An 18,714-nucleotide genomic window follows, 5' to 3' on the forward strand; every position below is an offset into this window, starting at 1 on the left:
TCTGCCGCTAGTCTCGAGATTGTAGGCAAATCAGCCTAGTGATGTCTGGGAGCATTGCCGTACTCTACACCTTGCATTCCCTGGGAGGCAGCACTAGCTGCGTTGTAGTGCTGCGGAGGTGGAGGAACAGCGTTCATGGCAGGCAGGGAGAACTGACGAGGCTGTCCATTGGCTTGGGCTTGAGCGTGGGCTTGTGACATCTTCGACGTGTATGCACCGTAGATGTGTGGATTGCCAGGCTCCAACATTCTAAGACGTTCTTGCATGACTGCAATTTCTGTTTGAAGATTGTCGATCGTCGATTGCGCCTCGCGAGCGTATTCCGAAGCATCACGAAGGCGATGAACCTCGTTCATAAGCCCTCTTTCCTGAGTCTGGGTGTTCTTGATGTAATCAATCGCTACGCTTTATGTTAGTATAGCTCCTTGGAACAATATGATCCAGCTGAACTCACCCTTTGTCAAAATCTCCCATTTGCTGGCTTTTGCGCCCCCATTGGTTGGGACGACTCTGTTGAGCTCTTCGAAGAGATCTTTCATCTCACTGCGGCGCTTGCGCTCTGCAAGCTTGTGGCTGATTCGCAACTCTGGCGTACGGCTGTAGTTTCCACCGCCCGAAATGTTGGCCTCGTTCTGAAGAGCAGAAACTCTGTGCTGGCTCATGCTGTGGTGGTGGTGGGTTGGTGCGTCCTCATCAAATCGCCTCTGGCCGTAGGGAAGGCCGTCATTCTGGGAGAATATGCTGCTTCTGATAGAAGATGCGGCGTAACTGTTGGTCCTCGAGATGCTGTGACGTTGAGAGTCATCGCTGCTTGACTCGCGCCTTGATTCTTCAGCGATAGGATCATCAGGGAAAGCCCAAGCATGACCAGGTGTTGGCTTGGAAGCCATTGGGTCAGGACCGCCTGGAACTCGAGAGGCACCGACGATTGGGGGCGCAACTCTCGGACCTTGGCCGCGAATGCTACCACGACCACTCATAGGTGACATAGGGCCTGCGTTATTTGGCCGGCGGAGACTGGCAGCCAATGAGACTTGAGAGCCATTCTGGCTTTCGTAAGGAGACGTAGGGTTGTTGAGACCTAGGTTAGAGATACCATTATGGACACGGCTGTCAATGCTACTTCTGCGCGAGTCGAAGGACTGATGGTAGTCTACACTTCCACGGTTGCCTGCATCGAAGGTCTGGTTGATTGACGGCAAGATTGTACTCGATTGCTGTTGGTGCTGAGAGAGTCTGTTCGAAGTTGGTGTGTTTGGTATCGAGTTCCTCGATTGACCATCATCTGGGTTCAGCAAGGTTGCTACTTGAAGAGACTGGTTGTTCATGTGAGACTCGACCGCTGAGAGAGGTTAGCTCTGTTCGGACCAGATCGACAGATACCAAAAACGTCGCTAAAGCTGAAGCTACATCCCTGGCTGGGGATGTAGACATGGAGGAGACTAGTAATTGACTTACGCTTCATCTGAGGATGTATCGGCGGCCAAGTGCCCGAGTCCCTCGAGGGAAGATGAGAAGGCTGTCGGTTTGGAGGAGAGTACTGGTTAGAGCTGGGCAGACCGTTCGTCAGAGCTGCAATGGAAGGTAGCATCTGAGATGGCGAGGGTTGCTGAGGTTGCTGATTGTCCGTTTTTTGGTCGACCATGTTTATGCCAGGAGCAAGTCGTATGGTAAGTTCGTGTTCAACGTCGAAGCGTGAGAGAAAGAGGATGGTGTTCACGAGTTCACGAGCGACGGTTAAAAAGGATGGAGCTCACGAGCAGCGCGCAAAAGAAAGAACAACGAATTCGAAATCTGCTTTTGTGCAGTGGAGCCTTGGGTCACCTGCTTGAGGTAGTTTGAGAGTGACTCCGGTAGCGAGGTCACGAAGCAAAGGCAGATTCGAAGCTGTCCAGTAGAAATCCTGGAGAACGTAAGTGGTCTGCTCAAATCAACGCTCACGTGCTCCGCCCAAAAAACAAAAAGAACGATTGACTGATTGGGAAGACAGAAAATGCATACCTTTGTGGAAAGTCCAAAGAATAAGAGGTGCGGACAGGAGGATGAGGAAGAGTTGTGGAGGCGCCAACAACGTGGAGATGTCGATGAGGATCCTCGAAAGCGGATGTGGCTGCAGAGATGGCGTGTGCTGGCGGAAAGAGAAATGTATGCGGCGGTTTTTCAACGGTGCTGCAATAGGCGTTCACGAGAAGAAGGCCAACGCTTGATTCAAATCCGATGTGGTGGTGTTCAGCTAGTTGATTCAATGCCTTTTCGAATCCTTCGCTGTTGCTCGGGTGGATCGTGGAGCGAAAAAATTAGAACAAAAGAAGAAAAATAAAACGAAAACCGCCTCGATGAAAGGTCTCGAAATTAGAGACAAACGAGAGGTGCAATTGATCCACACAGAGCGCTGACCCGAGTTTGAAAAGAAGATTGCAGCAGAAGCGGCAGCAAGAGCATCAGACTCCGGTTTCTGTCTGACGAGGAGAGGCGATTGGATACACGGGAGACGGGAGTCCGTCGTGCTGTCAAATGTTTGGCCAGGTGCTGGGATGACTAGAGCGTGGTGTGAGGGGGTGCTGCCTTTGTCCGTCAGAGCGTGCCTTGCATTCGACGCTGGTCCGACCTGCGCAACGCGCCAAAGAAGAGAGTTGAGAGTTGCGGAAGCTGAAACAATTGAGTCTCGAAATGTGCGAGAAGCAAGCGCAACCGTCAGAGGCTGCGGAGTCCGGTTAATTTCGTGGATGGAAGGGGCGACTAGGAGTTCCTGTGGAGGGGAAAGAGGGAGAAATGGTTCACAAGAGTTACGCCGGGAGAGATGAGAGCAAGAGTTGCAACGAGTATCGCGTGAAAAGAGGAAACTATGCAGACCTCGGAATGGTCACTGTCTGGGATCGGCAACGAAACTCACAGCACGTGGATTTTGCTCTAGCCCTGCGCCCGCGAAAAATAGCGGGAACCAAAAGGGCCAGGTGGGTTTCTTGGGCTCCTAAAACCATTCGGCCGTACACATATCGAGGCTCCGCTTTCCATGTCTCATTGCCGCGATGTGCACGGGATCTACATGACAAGGACAAGACTGGCGATTTGGAAGGGGGCGTCTTTTTGTTCCTCCAAACATCAACTCCATAACTACACTTGAAAGTACTCTATAGTGCACGATGAATATACATCCGGATATTTTGCTGTGTGTACATGGCCTGTGTACATGTAAGTTGGCGCTGGTTGCAGCCGACACACGATGCAGCATGGCAAGTCCTCGCGGTGTCAGGAAATGAGAGTCTCGAGTGGTGCAGCGGAGATTTTTTACTGCTGATGCTGCTACTGCCTGTTGCCGATCAGACGGCTCTACCTATCCGAAGGCCCAAGAAGGAACAGAGCATCAGAGTACAGGGACACCATTCGCCCTCTCACTCGCAGACTGGACGCCTTCCCCAGCGTTGGAAATGGGGAACCAATCGGCAGGGTTGCGCAACCAGATCTACTTCCGCGTGTGCCGAGCAGATTGAATAATGGAAATCAGTTCATCAATCGTCTTTGTTGTCCTTCTGCCCGTTAGCAGTGCCTAAATGCATGAGGATACAGCCCGGTTCTGGCCCAACGCACGCCAGGGGTTGCAGATTGAGGTGAGGGAGCGCGACGGATCACTCTTGTGCGCCTGTGTGGTCACAACAGGACGCATTGCAGACTCTCCCTCGTCATCCTGGTAGCCGGAAGAAAAAAAAAACAGCGTGTCACAGAGCAGAGCAAAGAGAGCAGCATAAACCGTGCGCTATGCTGCTGAGCCTTTGCAGACTTTCTGGTGAGGCATCCCCACCTTGCCTGTGTTACAGATACATGGAGATATCTGCGGCGGGCTAATGCACGTCATCTGCAAGACTGCAATCAGTCTTGTGGTGTTGAGATTCTTCGGCCAGTCACGGCAAAGCTTATGATTCAAGAGATCATGGGGTGGTTAAAGTTACCAAAGCAATTCGAGTCTGTGGACGTCTGAGCGCTGATTCTTGAGCATTTTCTCCGGTCATGTCGCACAACTATCGTGTGGACCTTCGAGTGGCGCGCCTCAACATGATCTCGGCGGAGGAATCTGATGGACGTGCAAACAGGCCCCTTGTGTTCTGGGAAATATGCACGAGAGAAAGTATATGCTTTTTGATCCTTCACCCTTGACGTGATCGAGGCGGCAGAAACGGCTCGTGTGTATGATGATACAAGCAGTCACGTTTGAGCAAGAGATCAGCAAACACCTTGAAAGTACGGAGTTACGATCTAGGTGATGGACAACGTGGGCCGCACGCGGCGAGAGGGGCTGGCGGAACAGGCTACAGCCACATGTCCGAGAACAAGCCCGGCGGAAACTCGAGATCGTCAACTCTCTTCATCCTCACACCTCTGCTCTCATCAGCTCGGTCAAACACAACCTGGCGTCTTTACTTCCGCCACTAAGCGTTTCTACCCTTACAGATTGATGCAGTCTGTTTTTCCCAAATCAGAAGGCGATAAAATCATTTTGGACTTCTAGGAGACAACCAAAGCCACACCCGCAGCACATGGCTCAGGCTGGCCAAAAATTGTCGGTCAAGGCCGGACTCCACATCTGAGATCAGCCTAGTCTCTGATAGAATCAAACACATGCTCATGCTTTTCACGTACCATTCAGCAGGGTCACAACGGGCAAGTTGAAGGTAAAATGTTATGGTTATGAATAGACACGAGTTTATGACGTTTATGCCGTTTGAACGATCGAGTCACTAGCTCAAGATTCAACTGGCTTAGCTTACACGTATGTATTGCTCGTTGTGGCCACATGGGCAGGTAAGATAAGTACATACAGGTAGTTAGACTACCGCTATGGTTGTTTCTGATTACAGATGGTGAACTCAAGCTTAAGCAGCGCCGTTGAGTCAAGACGACAGTGATTCGGGCATGATCGGGCTGACTCGTGATTCATCGCACAACCGTAGAGCGACAGGGGTCTCTTGGTTCCTTCAAACACGGAGTCGTTGGGTGGAGATTAGGCTACAGCAGGACAGGCAGCCTTATGGCCAGGCCACCCACACGTTTCTGCTGTCTTGTTGATAGTGATACACTGGTTGTTACACATGTGGGTTCGTGACATGACACTGACGTGCAGAAGAAGCATCATTCAGAGCGGAACGGACCGCGACATGGACTTTGTTAATCTCGCATTTGTTTGAGCGAGTTCATGGTGGCAGTGGGTGAGGAGCCCGGGCAAAGGACCGTACTCTCGAGATTGTGGGTATGTCAACAGGCGACCTGCAGCCAAGATGACGGTGGTGGGCGAAGTGTAAACTTCGACGAGAGACAAGGAGTTGGTGCGCAGGTCGAGAATCAGGCGGTCAGGGGGGTCAAATGGCTCGTGACAGGTGGTCAAGGGCGGATGAGATAGGCAGCCAGAGCTCTGTCGAACTTGTCGACGCGGATAGGCATCTCGAGACTGTAAAAGGGGTTGGCCATGACAAAGTCGGCATAGATGTCATAGCATCTGCGAGCGATCTGATCTGTGTTGGGTTGCTCGGGGCTGGTGAAGAGCAGGAACTTTGTGCCGGTGGGAGTTTGGAAGCAGGTCAGACGGAAATGCGACGACTCGAGCGACTGAATGCCGGTGGCTTGGTTTGCGCGATTGCCTGGCGGTGCGGACGGGGGAGCGACGGGGGATAGAGAGCGTGAGATGGCATGGATGCCGTGAAAGGTGCCGGCCAGGATGAGATAGTCGTTCGAGTTGAGTTGCTGCAGACCAGGTGCAAAGGTGCGATTGTAAATGAGTCCACCAGCCTTGTTGATGACGAGCAGAGCAAAGACGACCCTGCGGTGACTAAGTCAGCGATATTCAATCAGGTCGCGATATTCTTCTGTACGAACATGGTGAATGCGCGCGACTGTCTATCATCACCAGCGGTTCAAGCTCAAGCTCTCTCGACGCTGTCTACGACAATCGTGGAGACCGAGGGCGGTGTGGAGCCCGTCGGTTGACGACCAACGGACGCCTGCGCCAGCCCATCTCAAAGCACGAATCATCCCATCCGACATTGACTCTCTTCTCTTGTCGCAATCTTGACACAAAGAAATCCAGCCTGCTAATGTGGACATATGCAAGAGACGTGGACGTCTCGCTCTCAGTCTCACTCTCAACCTCAATCTCACTCACACTCGTGTCTGGCTGAGCAAGCGCCGTACCTGCCCCGCCTGCGTCTTGAATCTTTAGCTTGCAGTAGTAATCATCCCATCCCTACCAACCAACACACACACACACTCTCTCTCTCTCCTCTGCAGCATTACAACTGCTAGTTTGCATTCGACGTCTCTCTTGGCCCTTCAACCTTGCCATTTGACATGCCTTTTTGTTAGCACGACCAACCTCTACCTAGCCTTCACGCTACTGACCTTGCTCAAAATGGTCAACAACACATCTACCATCCGCATCTTGAGAGCAAGTATACAAATGTCGCTTATTCCTCACTTCTGACAGTTTTCTAGGAGATCAAAGAACTCCAAACTGGCTCAGATCTTTGTACGCCTGCCTTCACTTTTCATTCGAATTATCTCAACTGATTGCAATAGCACTTGCCGTCGCTCACCTTGACCAAGATGTCAGTAATCTGCGCTGCCTAATCATCGGCCCTCCCGAAACCCCCTACGAGTTTGGCCTCTTCGAGTTCAAAGTCAAAGTTGGCCCCGCCTATCCTTCACAACCGCCAACCGTGAGATGCTTGACAACTAATTCAGGTCGTTGTCGGTTCAACCCCAACATCTACGCTTGCGGGAAAGTTTGTCTCAGTATTCTCGGTATATCTTGTCGTCGTCATTGCCAACCTCCTTCCAAGACTGACCAAATCAAGGCACATGGCGCGGTGAACGAGGCGAACAATGGAGTATCGCCCAAGGGCTGGAGAGCGTGCTCATCAGTATACAGTCTTTGATGTCTTGTAATCCTTACGAAAACGAGCCCGGCTTCGAGACCACCAAAATCTCTGACAAGGAGGCTGGAGAGTATGCGCAAAAGGTTTGTCTCATATGCTTATCCACATCTCGACTGCTCAAACATCTCGTGTTGGCCGAGAATCGTGTCCTGTCGAGCAATTACAGTGCTGATCGTCACTGGGCAGATACACCATGAGACTCTCAGAATCACGGTGCTCCAGCGCCTCGAGCAGCTGCTCCAAATCGATGACGATGATCACACAACGACTGTCGTAGCCCTGAATACTGCACCTGCCGACTCCGATGACGATGGTGTCAAAGAGCATCACTCTTCAACTGATGGGAAAGAGGACGGCACGGATCTCGAGTTCAGCCCTTTCACGGACCTCTTCAAGCGTCGCTTCCTCTGGTACTACGATGCTTACATCAAGTCAATCGACAGCGCCTCAACAAAAGTCAAGGATGGCAAGCAGTTCGAGCATGCACCGTTCGAGTACAGCAGTAATGAGATGCGTGGCAAATACGCCTATACTTCCCTCAGAACACGCTTTGAGCGCGTCTGGCAGGCTCTTGAAGCTGAAAAGAACACTTGGACGAAGAACGGCAAGCAGTTACTCACCGATCAGCACGGCACAGCCATGAACCTCCAACATCAATTTGATTCGCTGCGCTCTTACTACGCTGCAAGCGACGGCCCCTCTCTCGAACTCGGTCTCGTTGACGGCAATCCGTTCGTCTGGACTCTCACTTTCTTCGGTCCCTACGATACTGACCTTTCGGGCGCAATCGTCAATGTTCGCCTACACTTCCCCTTCGACTTCCCAGAAGAACAGCCACGAGTTACGGTCCTTACACCCCTCTTCCACCATCGTATCAGCCCTACAACCAAAGCACTTTGCTATTTTCCGAACAAGCTGTATGATGTGCAAAACCACATTGAGAGCATCATGGCTACAATCGTTGACGAAACACCATCGTATGACCCGCGTGCATTGGTCAACCCTGACGCATCGGTTCTGCTCTGGGGCGATGACAATTGTAAGAAAACTTACAGGCGCAAGCTGCGCAGAAGCGTGATTGATTGCGATGAGCTCTAGGCGAGAGTTAAACGATCGTGGCGACTGATATACCCCTTTCTCTTAGCGATGGCGTTTTGGGCAAAAGAAGTTCTAGGTAAAAGGTTTTTCTCAAATCTCTGTCCAACATGTCTTTCTTTCCAGCAAAAGTGGGCGGTACGTGATATCATGCAGGAAGCTGTACACAATGCCATTCATCTTCCTTCGAACCAATTACTAGAAGCAAGAGACAAGTTGGGCCAGTGATCGATACTCGTATATGAGATTTGATATCACTTGGATTCTTTTCTGCAGACTTGATGCACATCCACGAAGCGTGTTCCAAAAGAGTGTCGGTATGCTCTTGTAATCGTAGTCGTGAAGAGGGCTCGTACATGACATCGATAAACCCCTGGTGAATTCGCGCTTCAACAACAAAAACAGCCAAGTTAACCCAACGGAAGCGTACGTTTAGCTTTCTACATGAACACCAACCTAACTCGGCTCGAATATGCAGCTCATATGTAGGCAGGGTTACCAAGGAGCATAGTTCGCATCCACAGCAGATCTTCATGTCTCATTATCCCTGTCGTAGGGACAACCCTGTCTCAGCTTTGACTATACCCCTTGCTGGGTACGATATTGCACAAAAGGTTTCTGTCTTGACAGCCTTCATTGCGGAAAGATTTGGTTCTGAGACCACCTGCAGTCCATCAAACATGTCGTACCGGTTCTTCCTTGCTGGTAGTCGTACTAGGTGAAAGTGCACGGACTTGACGAAGGATGGTGATGAGCGACATGCATGATTGTCCATGTCTCGCTATTGACCACGGTGGACAACAGTTTGCTTGGTCGCAACCTGCGTGCGTCGACGTCTCGAATTGCTGTGTCGTGATGGAGAGCGGGCAAGATACCAGGCGCGTAGTTGAACGTTGCACCAAGAGCTAGGCAGGTTTCTCCTTGCGCGCGAGGTTACGGCGTGATGCGCGCTTGGATGGGAAGATGAAACAACGTTGTGGCTCGGTTTAAGAGCGTCCGTGTCTCTGCTGGCTGCCCCAAGGCCCCGTCGTTAGGTGGGACAGTACAGAGTCACGGTCGAGAGGTTTGCTGGATGATTGTTCTCAGAGTCGACATGTCGCACTGATAGGATCTTGTATGTTCTAATGATCTTCCTGGCTCTTTGTTGTCGCCATCATCTTGTCCTTACAAGTTCAGATATCCTTCCTTGTGTTTCGCTCGTTTTCTCACGATCTTCAGCTCCAGATCAAATCACTCAAACTCACCATCATGAGACTCAAAGCATTGTTCGTTATCTTCTCACTGGCACTGCCTGCCTGCACGGCCACACCTGTTCCTCCCTGTAACATGAGGCCTCTCACGAGTGCAGACATCACAGCCATCGCACCGATTAGCGCGTCTTGCACTAGAGCACCTTATCCTTCAGAATGCGCAAATGCCGACGACGCAGCACCCTGGATCAACGTGGCCTTCCACTCTTTTGGAATACATGCCTTTGGCACACAGGCCGCTCTGCTCTCGCTCATGCTCTACGAGTCTGGCTCTTTCAAGTACAACATCAACCACTTTCCAGGTGTGCCAGGCCAAGGCACTCGCAACATGCAAAGTCCAGCCTTCAACCTCAAGTACGCCGAGTGGCTAGCCGCAAACATGACCGATTCGGGCATATCGATGCAGCAGGTGCAAGAGGCGGAAAAAGAAGGTTCTGTCGAAGTTCTGGCGCTCGTGAACGGCAATCGCTGGAGTTTCGCGTCGGCGGCGTGGTTTCTGGCCACGCAGTGCAACGAAGAGATCAGTCAGGGACTTGCGACTTCGAAAGAAGAAGGTTGGGAAACATATCTGACTGAATGCGTAGGCACCACTGTGACGGATGATCGAAACGCGATCTGGAAGAAGGTTATCGCTTTGCAGAAATGGTAGCTTTGTTGAATCTTTTCTCCTCTTCGTTGATTATTATATGCTTGCTGCATTGTGTGTGTGTGTCAATCAGTCCTTATCATTTCCACCAGGTAGGTTGTTTGTGAATATGCTCTTCGAGCTTCGAGCTTCGATGCTGTCGCCCTTTCAAGTTTATGCTTGACAGCAGCATATACCCCAGAGTGTCGAACGGTGAGATTCAGATGCATCATACATGCCTAGACTATACTTTTGCTTGCTCATCGGTTCTTCGATGTAGACAGCCAATACGAGAGTCTTTTCAGGGGCTCAGCGACATGAACACGGTCATTGCCTACTGAAAGGCCTGCTGTTCGTCCAGATGTGCTGTCAGCAATGTTCTGAGAAGTTGTGCCTGCTCATGTCATAACCCGGCTAGAGAGACGCGTGACGCAACAATCATGTGCTGGTCAGCAGTGGCCCACGAGCTCTGTGAACGCTGTCTGCGACTGTATTTCTTTCCTGACCTTGTGCCGTTTCCTGTTGAAAGTGCAACGACTCTTCTGCTCCAACCGACATTCTTCACTCGATCAGAAGTTGATAAACAGCACGGACATATCCAAGGCGTTGTCTGTCAGCATGAGGGGTGACCAAAAGCCATCACGACTGATGCGAGAAGAAGAAAAGGATGCTCGCAACGAAGTTCTTGCCACCAACAGGACCGACAAGGGTGCCACTATGCCTGATGTCAGGTTCATGAATCCGACTCGCAAGCGCAAGCGCGCCGATAGCGCAAGTCCATCAACACCGAGAGAAGGCCCCAAAAAGCGCCAGCATGGTGAGAAGGTCGGTTGCTTCAAGGTCGGGAGATACTCTGCCATGTTCGAGCAGAAAGACCTCGACGAATCTCACACCTTGCACCTGCTCGTGAACAGCAACGGCGAGCTCGACACCGAAGATGAAGACGTTTGGAGGGCTCAGGAGGCAAAAACGCCGACCGCTTGCCTAAACACAGATAGGTTCACCGAAGCAACTCTACACACAGCTTGGCTCTTTCTCCGCAATGGCAAGCAACCTACCATGGCGACCTACTCCATTGATCAGAAGTGGGATGTCGGTGAGAGATTCAGAGAACTCTCCAAGCTTTTCCCTGACAGGGGCCAGCTATCCGCTGCGGCAACACTCTTCGACCTGGGTCTCGCGATAAGATGCCCTAAGCTTCAAAGAGCGGCGTACGACTGGTATGCAGAAGTCCGTTTGAATGCCTGGAGCCCGAAATGCTTCGCAAACCCATCCTTCTGTAGATGGGTCGTCGAGAGAGCACCAGAGGAAAAGTACAGGGTGACACAGTATTCGGCATGGTTGAAGCTTCTCAAAGAATACGATCCCGAGATGATGAGGCTGAGAAATGCCATGACTGAAGCCACGGAGGATGACTCTCCTGGTCTGGCTACAAATCTCCAAGAGCTGGAGATACTGGAGCCTGTGTGGCTCTACGACTATCACCTGAGTGTCGAAGCTTCAGCAGACGTGGCCAATCCCAGACTTCAAGAAGCCTCAAGTGGAGAAGAGACTTGTCTTCCAGATACAGGAGATGAGCAATCAGACAACGAAGAAGATTGAAAGGCAAGAAGGACTGGCACAACCACGAACCAACCTCGGTCGGCCACCACGAAGCTCCTGATACCCAGAAAGAACTCACCTATTCCAAAGACCGACTCGCGACAAGCTGTACCGAGGGAAAACAGGGAAGACTGTAGGAAAGACCGGGATCTGCTTGCGAAATGAGCAAAGGGACAATGAGACGATCGACTATACTTGTATCATGTGTAGCTTGGTACATCAGCTTTGTACACCAATGATAATTGCTTTGACCACGCTCTGATGGTACAAATCCTAGTACGCATAGTACAGGGAGGATAGTCTTAAGAAGGACAGTCACTTGCATACAAACAGACAACGTTTGATACCTACCAGCTTCCGCGAGCTCACCATTTCATCCGAAGTTTAACCGCTGAGAATCGTCACTTCAGCTTGCTCTTTACTTTCACTTCTTCCCCTTTTGACATAGTCACCGGATTCTCAATTATCTGTCGACAGCAATATGGCTACTAGATTACCAAATCTCTCTTATCAAACAGTAGGCTCATAGTAAGGCAAGCATACTAAGTTTTTATTTCTTCGATCTTTTCTCCACTGCCCCTTTGTTAAGAATAGTCATATCCATTTGATTAGACCAATCGTTGAGGTAGAGCATCCCTATTGAAGACTTTCAATTAAGTCTGGAGTCCAGAGACAACGATGTACAGTATGAATATATTCAAAGAGACATCGCATGTATACGTACGGTAAGGTAGGTAGTTTCTTCTGGGATCACTCGTAAGTCAGCTGAAACGACAGATAACAACGAAGTGAGGGAAGGATGGTCAGAAACATAGTGAGATCTTTCTTCAGTCACTCGAGCAGAGTTACTCGCGGGAGCGATGTTGCATCAGTACTCAGGCGTCGTCCTTCGTCGAGCTCTCTGTGTCGTTCCCGTCAACGTCAATACACCTTCGTTTACTCGCAAACAGCCATCGGTGCGACAACCATGAAACTGCTAAATCGACTCAGCGACAAGATCGCCGGCAGGCCTTCTTCGAGCCAAACGTCCGACGACACTGCCCAGCTCCTACGCTCTTCCAGCAACACTCCCAACACTCCCAGCAGTCCTGCGCCACTCCACGCCTCTCTACCTTACGGGTTCGAGTGGTCTCCTAGGCCTCTCAGTCACGGACAGACCTATATGTTGTCCACCACCACTCTCGCCCTGGGCAGAGAATACAAGCAAGCCTCAAGCCTGGCTTTACTCAAAAAGTGAGTACCGACCAACGAAGTCCACACACAAACACTCGACACAACCGACTGATTTTGTTGTCAGGATGTGGGAAAATCGCGAGCAAGGCGACGTCGACTTCCGCATCAAGTGCAACGGATGCGCTTGGAAAGTTCATCGTTCAGTCCTGGCTGCAAACAGCGAGTACTTTGCAGAGCTCTTCTCTGCTCCTCAGCCCAAGGTAAGTAACGCACTGATACAATACGAAGAAAGCGCTGACAAGCACAGGGCACTTATCTCACCATGATCGAGCTCGAGCGCTGCCACGATGACAGCGATGCAGGTCGCATTGACCGCTACGATCCCAAGTACATCGAAGAAGTCATCCACTTCTTCTACAAGTTCAGCATCTCTCAACGCGTCACGCAGTTGCCTGCATACGAGCGTCTCTGCTTCCTCGCCAAAGTCCACCGCACCGCTACCCAGTTCCGCGCTCCTGACGTGGTGAAGGCCTTGACCGCCATCATGGGCGACTGTCTTCCTCAATTCAACGGCAACAAACAGCAGGTCAGTGGTCCCTTCTTGAACGATTTTGCCAAGCTTTGCCGCTGGGTCTTCGACCAGCCAGACTTCCCTGGTCATGTTTGGCAGCTGAAGCTGTACCTCATCGAGTACTTGAAGGCACACATCGCCTTCTTGCTTCAGTCGAAGGAGATGTGTGAGATGCTGCGTGACTGCATCTTTGGTGGTCTGAACAGTGAAGACATGGTCAGCGAGTCTGTCACCAACTAGCGCTTCATTCTGAAGCTGCACCATGTATTGAGAGAAATATTCATGAGACGGATGTTGAACTCGGTGCGCAGTGGGGATCCCTTTGGAGGATAAACTTAGTTGCAGGTTTCTTCGAGAAAGTGAGTCGATGTCGGGGCCTGGGTCAGTTCGGCATTGGTGCTTCATCACTAGTCTTTAGATTACCTTCTCCATCAACTTCCTCCGCCTAAACCTTGTTTTCCGACCTCTGTACATCTTTCCACGATCCGCTTGCCTCCTGACTTCTCCAAATATCTCACTGCTCCCGCTCCCGCTCTCACTTTCACTACATCTCTTTCAATCGTCTGCCTTGGAGCTCGTCCTAGACAAACTTCGGTGCTTTTGCCTCTGCTTCAATTCTTCCTTTCGAACTTGACATCACCCAAAAATTTGCTGCCTTCGATTTAGAGCTATGGCATCTCCACCATCGCCTATCTCACGCTGCGCCTCTCATTTATGGGACGAAGCTAGACCCAACAGCACAGCTCATGACATGTCAACGTGGAGCATCAACCTCTTCAAAGCTCATTTCGGAAAATCAGTTCTCCAGCAGTAAGTGCCCAGTCACGACTGTTTTGACTCATTACTGAATGGCACCAGATTGTGGGATGACCGCGAAAATGCCGACTTCGAGATCCACTGCGCAGACCAGAAAACAAAAGTACACAAGACGATCCTTCGCGCTCACTCTGAAGTGCTCGCTAAAACCTGCGACAATCGCTCCTTCAAGGTACGTCCCACATCATCAGGATCTACTATACGAGTGACCTAACTCCTGCGTAGGAAGCTATTGCTGGAGTGCTTCAGCTCAAGGCCAATTCCTACGAAGGCAACCTTGACAATCTGGGTGATGGAGACGACCCCGAGATCGTCGAAGAGATGATTCATTACTTCTATCATCTTGAGCTGTCCTCCAAAGCCAGAGTGATCTCAGCTAGACCTCGCAAGGGCGCCCGGATCGAGCTGTCTCTTGTCTATCTCGCTAGGGTATACGTGCTAGCCGAGAAGTACTTCATTGAAGGCTTGAAAGCAACAGTCATATGCGATTTTCGTAACAGTCTGACAAGCAACGTGTTCCATCCAGAGCTCGTGGAGGCTTGCCTGATCATCTACAAGAAGACTGTGGAGCCAGCTAGCGAGATAGGCTTGAAGACCATCGTGGCAAAGGCTTTGGCATATGAGTTGGGAGAGGTCATGAGGTCTAGGATGCACGACGAGCTGTTCTCAGAGATCCCTGAGCTGACCCTTAGTGTTCTGAAAGAGGTCTCTAAATTGCCCAACTCCTGCAATTCCCGTCGTTCATCTAGTTCCATAGGTGGCCTCTTTGGTCTGTTCGATTGAAATAAGGGCAGTGTTTCCCGTGGATGGCCTCATGGGTGGCTGGCTGATCCCAGGCTCAGATATGGGAAGGAGATGGTCTTCGACAGGAGAAAATTCGGATGAGTATTTACCTCCTTTTCGAAGATAGTTGCAACTACGCACTCCGCATTAGCCCTTAGATACAGGTGTAATGTTACCTTGCCTACCATTACGTATTGATGAATCATGATTACCCATGGACTTATTAAGAAGGATCGATGTGTAACTTGTCAAAGTAATTCTTGGGTTCCAAGCTTGCTCAAGCATGTCTTGATCTGGCGCGGTCATTCTATGTCTGAGGCTTGGACGGAAGAGGATCAACAACAAGAGGAAAGCGTCGAGAGATGGAATACCTGCAAAGTCAGGCTCTTGGTTCAGACGAATAAAATGCTCAGACAAGACGCGATACGAATACCACATTTTCACTTGGAAAGTCGCTTAACTAACCTCATCTATCAACTGCGAATACTTCTCCCAAGCTATACTTACAAAGGCCAGCACGAGTAGGAGCAGTTTTGTTTTTACTGTGAGTGTATCACACGTTATGAGGGTTGTTCAATATGCTCTGAACTTCCGATTCGCTTGGCTCCTTCCTCTTCTCTCTGCGCAGGTGCTTCCCTGGGTTCAGCAGGCCAATCCATTTAAGCCTTTCACCCGTCCATCCTCGTTGATTTGTTCAACATTCACTTGTCTTCTGCCATGACACTCTACCACGCCTACGCTCCTAACCCGACAAACCGTAAGAACAACATCAGCGAGATGCAGACCGAGCTATCGACAAATTTGAAGCTCAAAACGTCAACGAATTTACTGTCAACGTAAGTTGGTCGCGTCGGCGCGTGGGCTCGGAGACTAAAGAAACATAGGCTTTGGCACGATCGCACCAATGCAGACTTCGAGATAGTTTGCGGAGCGTACAGACTCAAGGTGCATAAACTATTGCTCCGAAACTACTCTGACGCGCTCGCTCGAGTTGCCGACAACGAATCGTTCAAGGTAGGCCGCTATAGCTGCCCATTGTTTTACAGTTTAGTTGACTCGGTCCAGGAAGGCAAATCCGGACAGCTCATACTACATCCCAACCCGTATCAAAAGAAAAATCACGACCCGAACGAAGGCGATGACCCCGAAATGGTTCGAGAAATGATACACTTTTTCTATCACCTCGAATTCTCCGACATCAACAAGATCAAGACAACTCCAAAGGCCTGCGATCTCTTCTTCCTGGCGCGAATGTGGACGATTGCCGACAAATACTTCGTTGAAGAATTGAAGAAGTATATAATGACGCTGTTCGAGGGTATCGCCAACGCGTTTCGTGAGAGTTTGACGACACACGACTGTATGAATGACAACTTTGAGGCAACACTGAGATACGTCTACGCCAATCCTGATGACGAGCTTTTCGAGATTCAAGGCCTGCAGCTCGTACTGGCAAAAGTGCTTGCCGATATGAATGCGCGAAAGTGCTTCGCTACAGATGCTCTATATGTCGATGTTGATGGACAACTCAAACATACCAATGGAAAGTTCAGGAATTGGATCAGGGATATACCGGAGTTGGCAGCGCACATCTGTCTCATCCAAGGTGGAGGTGTTTGAACAACTGCTTGCTGTATATGTTGCCCTAGAGGATTGAGATTGCAACAGTCAAGAGGACATGGTACTTCATTGCAGGACGTTGCTCTGTTTGAGATATATCATCAGAGACAATTCGAATATAGCTTACTCAATGAAGTTTTGCGAATTTACAATGTTGTCGAGGCAGGAACGAAGGAGGTGAGGTCAAACAGATCCGTATCGGCACTCTCGGCCCGAAGAGTCCGCCGTGTCCGTCTGGTCTCCTTCCTGATCTGACAAATCAACTTGTTGCCATATCCATCCACGTACCTGCTTCTCAAGAACTTGATGCAAGTCCCTTTTGTATCAAGATAGGGAAAGCATACGACACAAACATCGATTTGTATTCAGATTTTTCACGCATCTCGAGGTGCTCTAAGAATTATTTCTACGGCTGAATTCCTACGTTTCCTTGCGTCATCGACATTCGCCAGACTCTCGCATCGATTGTTTACCAAACAGAGTCCCAAGAGCCATAATTCTGAATGAGTGCTACCACCAAACCAGCGGACGAGCGGGCGCCGCTACTCGGTCCACAACCAAGTACCGTAGATGCAGGCAATGAGTACCTCCCCGAAAGCGAGGTCGAGGATGACTCGGGCCGTATCTCCGTAGTAAGAGCGGCGATATGTGTCGTCGCATTGGGATCATTGATCTTTTTACAAGGTATGTATCACAATTTATGCTTGAATTCAGATCGAGAAGAGCATTGACACGCCTCAGCTACAAATATCTCGCTTCTTACCACAACACAATCTACTATTGCAGCCGATCTTGATGCTTTTGAGAAAACAAGCTGGTTCACATCAGCATATCTTATCGCTGTATCGTCTACATCGCCATTGACTGGAAAGCTCAGTCAACTCTTCAGCCCGAGAAACTGTATCAGCGGCAGTGCTATCATCCTTGGATTAGGTGCCCTGTTTACTAGTTTCGCGCAAACCTTCGCCAGCTTTATCATTGGACGTATCATTACCGGTATCGGGGCTGCTGGAGTCTTTACAGTTTCCATCATTGTTGTGCTCGAGCTCAGTGGTCCCACCAAGCGTGGAGCTGTAATTGGGCTCTTGAACTCTGGATTTACTGTTGGTGTTGCGGTTGGAGCGACTGTGGCAGGTGCATTAGTGAACAAAGTTGGTTGGAGAGCGCTTTTCTGGATGCAAACGCCGCTTGCTATTGTCGCTGGTACAGCGCTCTACTTGGCAATCCCGACTCAATTCTCTGCTGCTAGAGGCAACAGTAAAGAGAGCAGCTGGAAGAAGCTAGGAGCATTGGACTATCTTGGTGCTCTTACCTTGACTGTGGGTATCGTTCTGCTTCTCGCAGCACTGTCGAACCCTCGCCGCATTCCTGTCTTGCCTATTGTCTTTAGTGTCATCGCTCTTGCGACGTTCGTCCTCAACGAATTGTATCTGGCTGGCGATCCTATCATTCCGGTCACACTGCTCAAGTCTCGAGGCATGGCATTTACTTGCTTGGGTACGGTTGGCTTCATGATGGCTCGCTGGAGTGTCCTTTTCTTTACACCTACCTACACTCTCGCAGTACGTGGCTGGGCTCCTGCCGCTGCAGGCAGCATACTGATCGCTACGAACGGCGGTTTTGCACTTGGAGGCATTCTTGTTGGTGTCTTCCACATTCGGCGTCCGGGTAGTTTCTACATTGCCTGTGTGACGGTATACCTCTTGTTCCCTATCACTCTTGTGGGCATCGCCATGCTTTCAACTGCTGCAGCGTCTTCGGCTCTGTACATTCTGCTGCTGTTCTTGAATGGTCTCACCGTTGGCGCGGCGATGAACTACACACTTGCTCATCTTCTGCATCTGACACCAGCTTCGACGCATTACATTGCTACCTCACTCATTGCCACCTTTAGAGGCTTCGCTGGATCTTTCGGCTCAGCCATTGGTGGTGGATTGTTTACCCGCCTGTTGAGAAAGTCGTTGGAAGACAAGTTTGACGACAGCGATGCTGACCTTATTCGCCGGCTTTTGGGCAGCCCAGCTATGGTCAGTATGTTGAAGGGAGCGAAGAAAGCCAAGGCTGTTGCTGGTTACGAAGATGCCTTGAGAGGGCTGTTCTTGGCCGCTGCTGGCCTTGGACTCATCATGGTGCTCGTGCAAGCGGCGACCGGTTGGAAGGGTGTCGAAGATGAGCCCAAGAGTCAGGAGGGTGAGGAGGAAGTCACGCAATAGATGTAGAGATGGAGAAACCTTGAAGCAATGTCGTACCATCTTG

At 50.4% G+C, this 18,714-nt stretch overlaps 9 protein-coding genes across 9 annotated transcripts; 7 read left to right on the forward strand and 2 right to left on the reverse strand.

Moving 5' to 3' along the window:
• Positions 1-35: 35 nt before the first annotated feature.
• Positions 36-1,645, reverse strand: M437DRAFT_73882 (uncharacterized protein; the record flags this gene model as incomplete). The annotated part of the gene is made up of 3 exons (XM_041026123.1): positions 36-400; positions 455-1,342; positions 1,459-1,645. The coding sequence occupies 3 exons, from the start codon at positions 1,643-1,645 to the stop codon at positions 36-38; spliced, it is 1,440 nt and encodes a 479-aa protein (XP_040882003.1).
• Positions 1,646-5,373: 3,728 nt separating this feature from the next.
• M437DRAFT_73883 (Sybindin-like protein) lies at positions 5,374-6,331 on the reverse strand (the record flags this gene model as incomplete). The annotated part of the gene is made up of 2 exons (XM_041026124.1): positions 5,374-5,809; positions 6,255-6,331. 2 exons carry the CDS (start codon positions 6,329-6,331, stop codon positions 5,374-5,376), a joined length of 513 nt encoding a protein of 170 aa, XP_040882004.1.
• Positions 6,332-6,397: 66 nt separating this feature from the next.
• Positions 6,398-8,021, forward strand: M437DRAFT_73884 (UBC-like protein; the record flags this gene model as incomplete). Its single annotated transcript, XM_041026125.1, has 5 exons — positions 6,398-6,433; positions 6,481-6,514; positions 6,565-6,789; positions 6,843-7,006; positions 7,110-8,021. 5 exons carry the CDS (start codon positions 6,398-6,400, stop codon positions 8,019-8,021), a joined length of 1,371 nt encoding a protein of 456 aa, XP_040882005.1.
• A 1,245-nt stretch (positions 8,022-9,266) lies between these two features.
• Positions 9,267-9,917, forward strand: M437DRAFT_64588 (uncharacterized protein; the record flags this gene model as incomplete). The annotated part of the gene is made up of 1 exon (XM_041024442.1): positions 9,267-9,917. One exon carries the CDS (start codon positions 9,267-9,269, stop codon positions 9,915-9,917), a length of 651 nt encoding a protein of 216 aa, XP_040882006.1.
• Positions 9,918-10,511: 594 nt separating this feature from the next.
• On the forward strand, positions 10,512-11,495 carry M437DRAFT_64589 (uncharacterized protein; the record flags this gene model as incomplete). The annotated part of the gene is made up of 1 exon (XM_041024443.1): positions 10,512-11,495. The coding sequence occupies one exon, from the start codon at positions 10,512-10,514 to the stop codon at positions 11,493-11,495; it is 984 nt and encodes a 327-aa protein (XP_040882007.1).
• Positions 11,496-12,657: 1,162 nt separating this feature from the next.
• M437DRAFT_43711 (uncharacterized protein) lies at positions 12,658-13,479 on the forward strand (the record flags this gene model as incomplete). The annotated part of the gene is made up of 3 exons (XM_041020791.1): positions 12,658-12,728; positions 12,793-12,928; positions 12,976-13,479. 3 exons carry the CDS (start codon positions 12,658-12,660, stop codon positions 13,477-13,479), a joined length of 711 nt encoding a protein of 236 aa, XP_040882008.1.
• Positions 13,480-13,990: 511 nt separating this feature from the next.
• M437DRAFT_64591 (uncharacterized protein) lies at positions 13,991-14,838 on the forward strand (the record flags this gene model as incomplete). Its single annotated transcript, XM_041024444.1, has 3 exons — positions 13,991-14,049; positions 14,098-14,227; positions 14,305-14,838. 3 exons carry the CDS (start codon positions 13,991-13,993, stop codon positions 14,836-14,838), a joined length of 723 nt encoding a protein of 240 aa, XP_040882009.1.
• Positions 14,839-15,555: 717 nt separating this feature from the next.
• M437DRAFT_64592 (uncharacterized protein) lies at positions 15,556-16,458 on the forward strand (the record flags this gene model as incomplete). The annotated part of the gene is made up of 3 exons (XM_041024445.1): positions 15,556-15,674; positions 15,723-15,852; positions 15,904-16,458. 3 exons carry the CDS (start codon positions 15,556-15,558, stop codon positions 16,456-16,458), a joined length of 804 nt encoding a protein of 267 aa, XP_040882010.1.
• A 503-nt stretch (positions 16,459-16,961) lies between these two features.
• On the forward strand, positions 16,962-18,671 carry M437DRAFT_73888 (putative major facilitator superfamily transporter; the record flags this gene model as incomplete). The annotated part of the gene is made up of 2 exons (XM_041026126.1): positions 16,962-17,142; positions 17,200-18,671. 2 exons carry the CDS (start codon positions 16,962-16,964, stop codon positions 18,669-18,671), a joined length of 1,653 nt encoding a protein of 550 aa, XP_040882011.1.
• Positions 18,672-18,714: the final 43 nt, after the last annotated feature.

Source organism: Aureobasidium melanogenum, assembly GCF_000721775.1.
Source record: "Aureobasidium melanogenum CBS 110374 unplaced genomic scaffold scaffold_5, whole genome shotgun sequence".
In the NCBI taxonomy this organism is placed as follows: Eukaryota; Fungi; Ascomycota; class Dothideomycetes; order Dothideales; family Saccotheciaceae; genus Aureobasidium; species Aureobasidium melanogenum.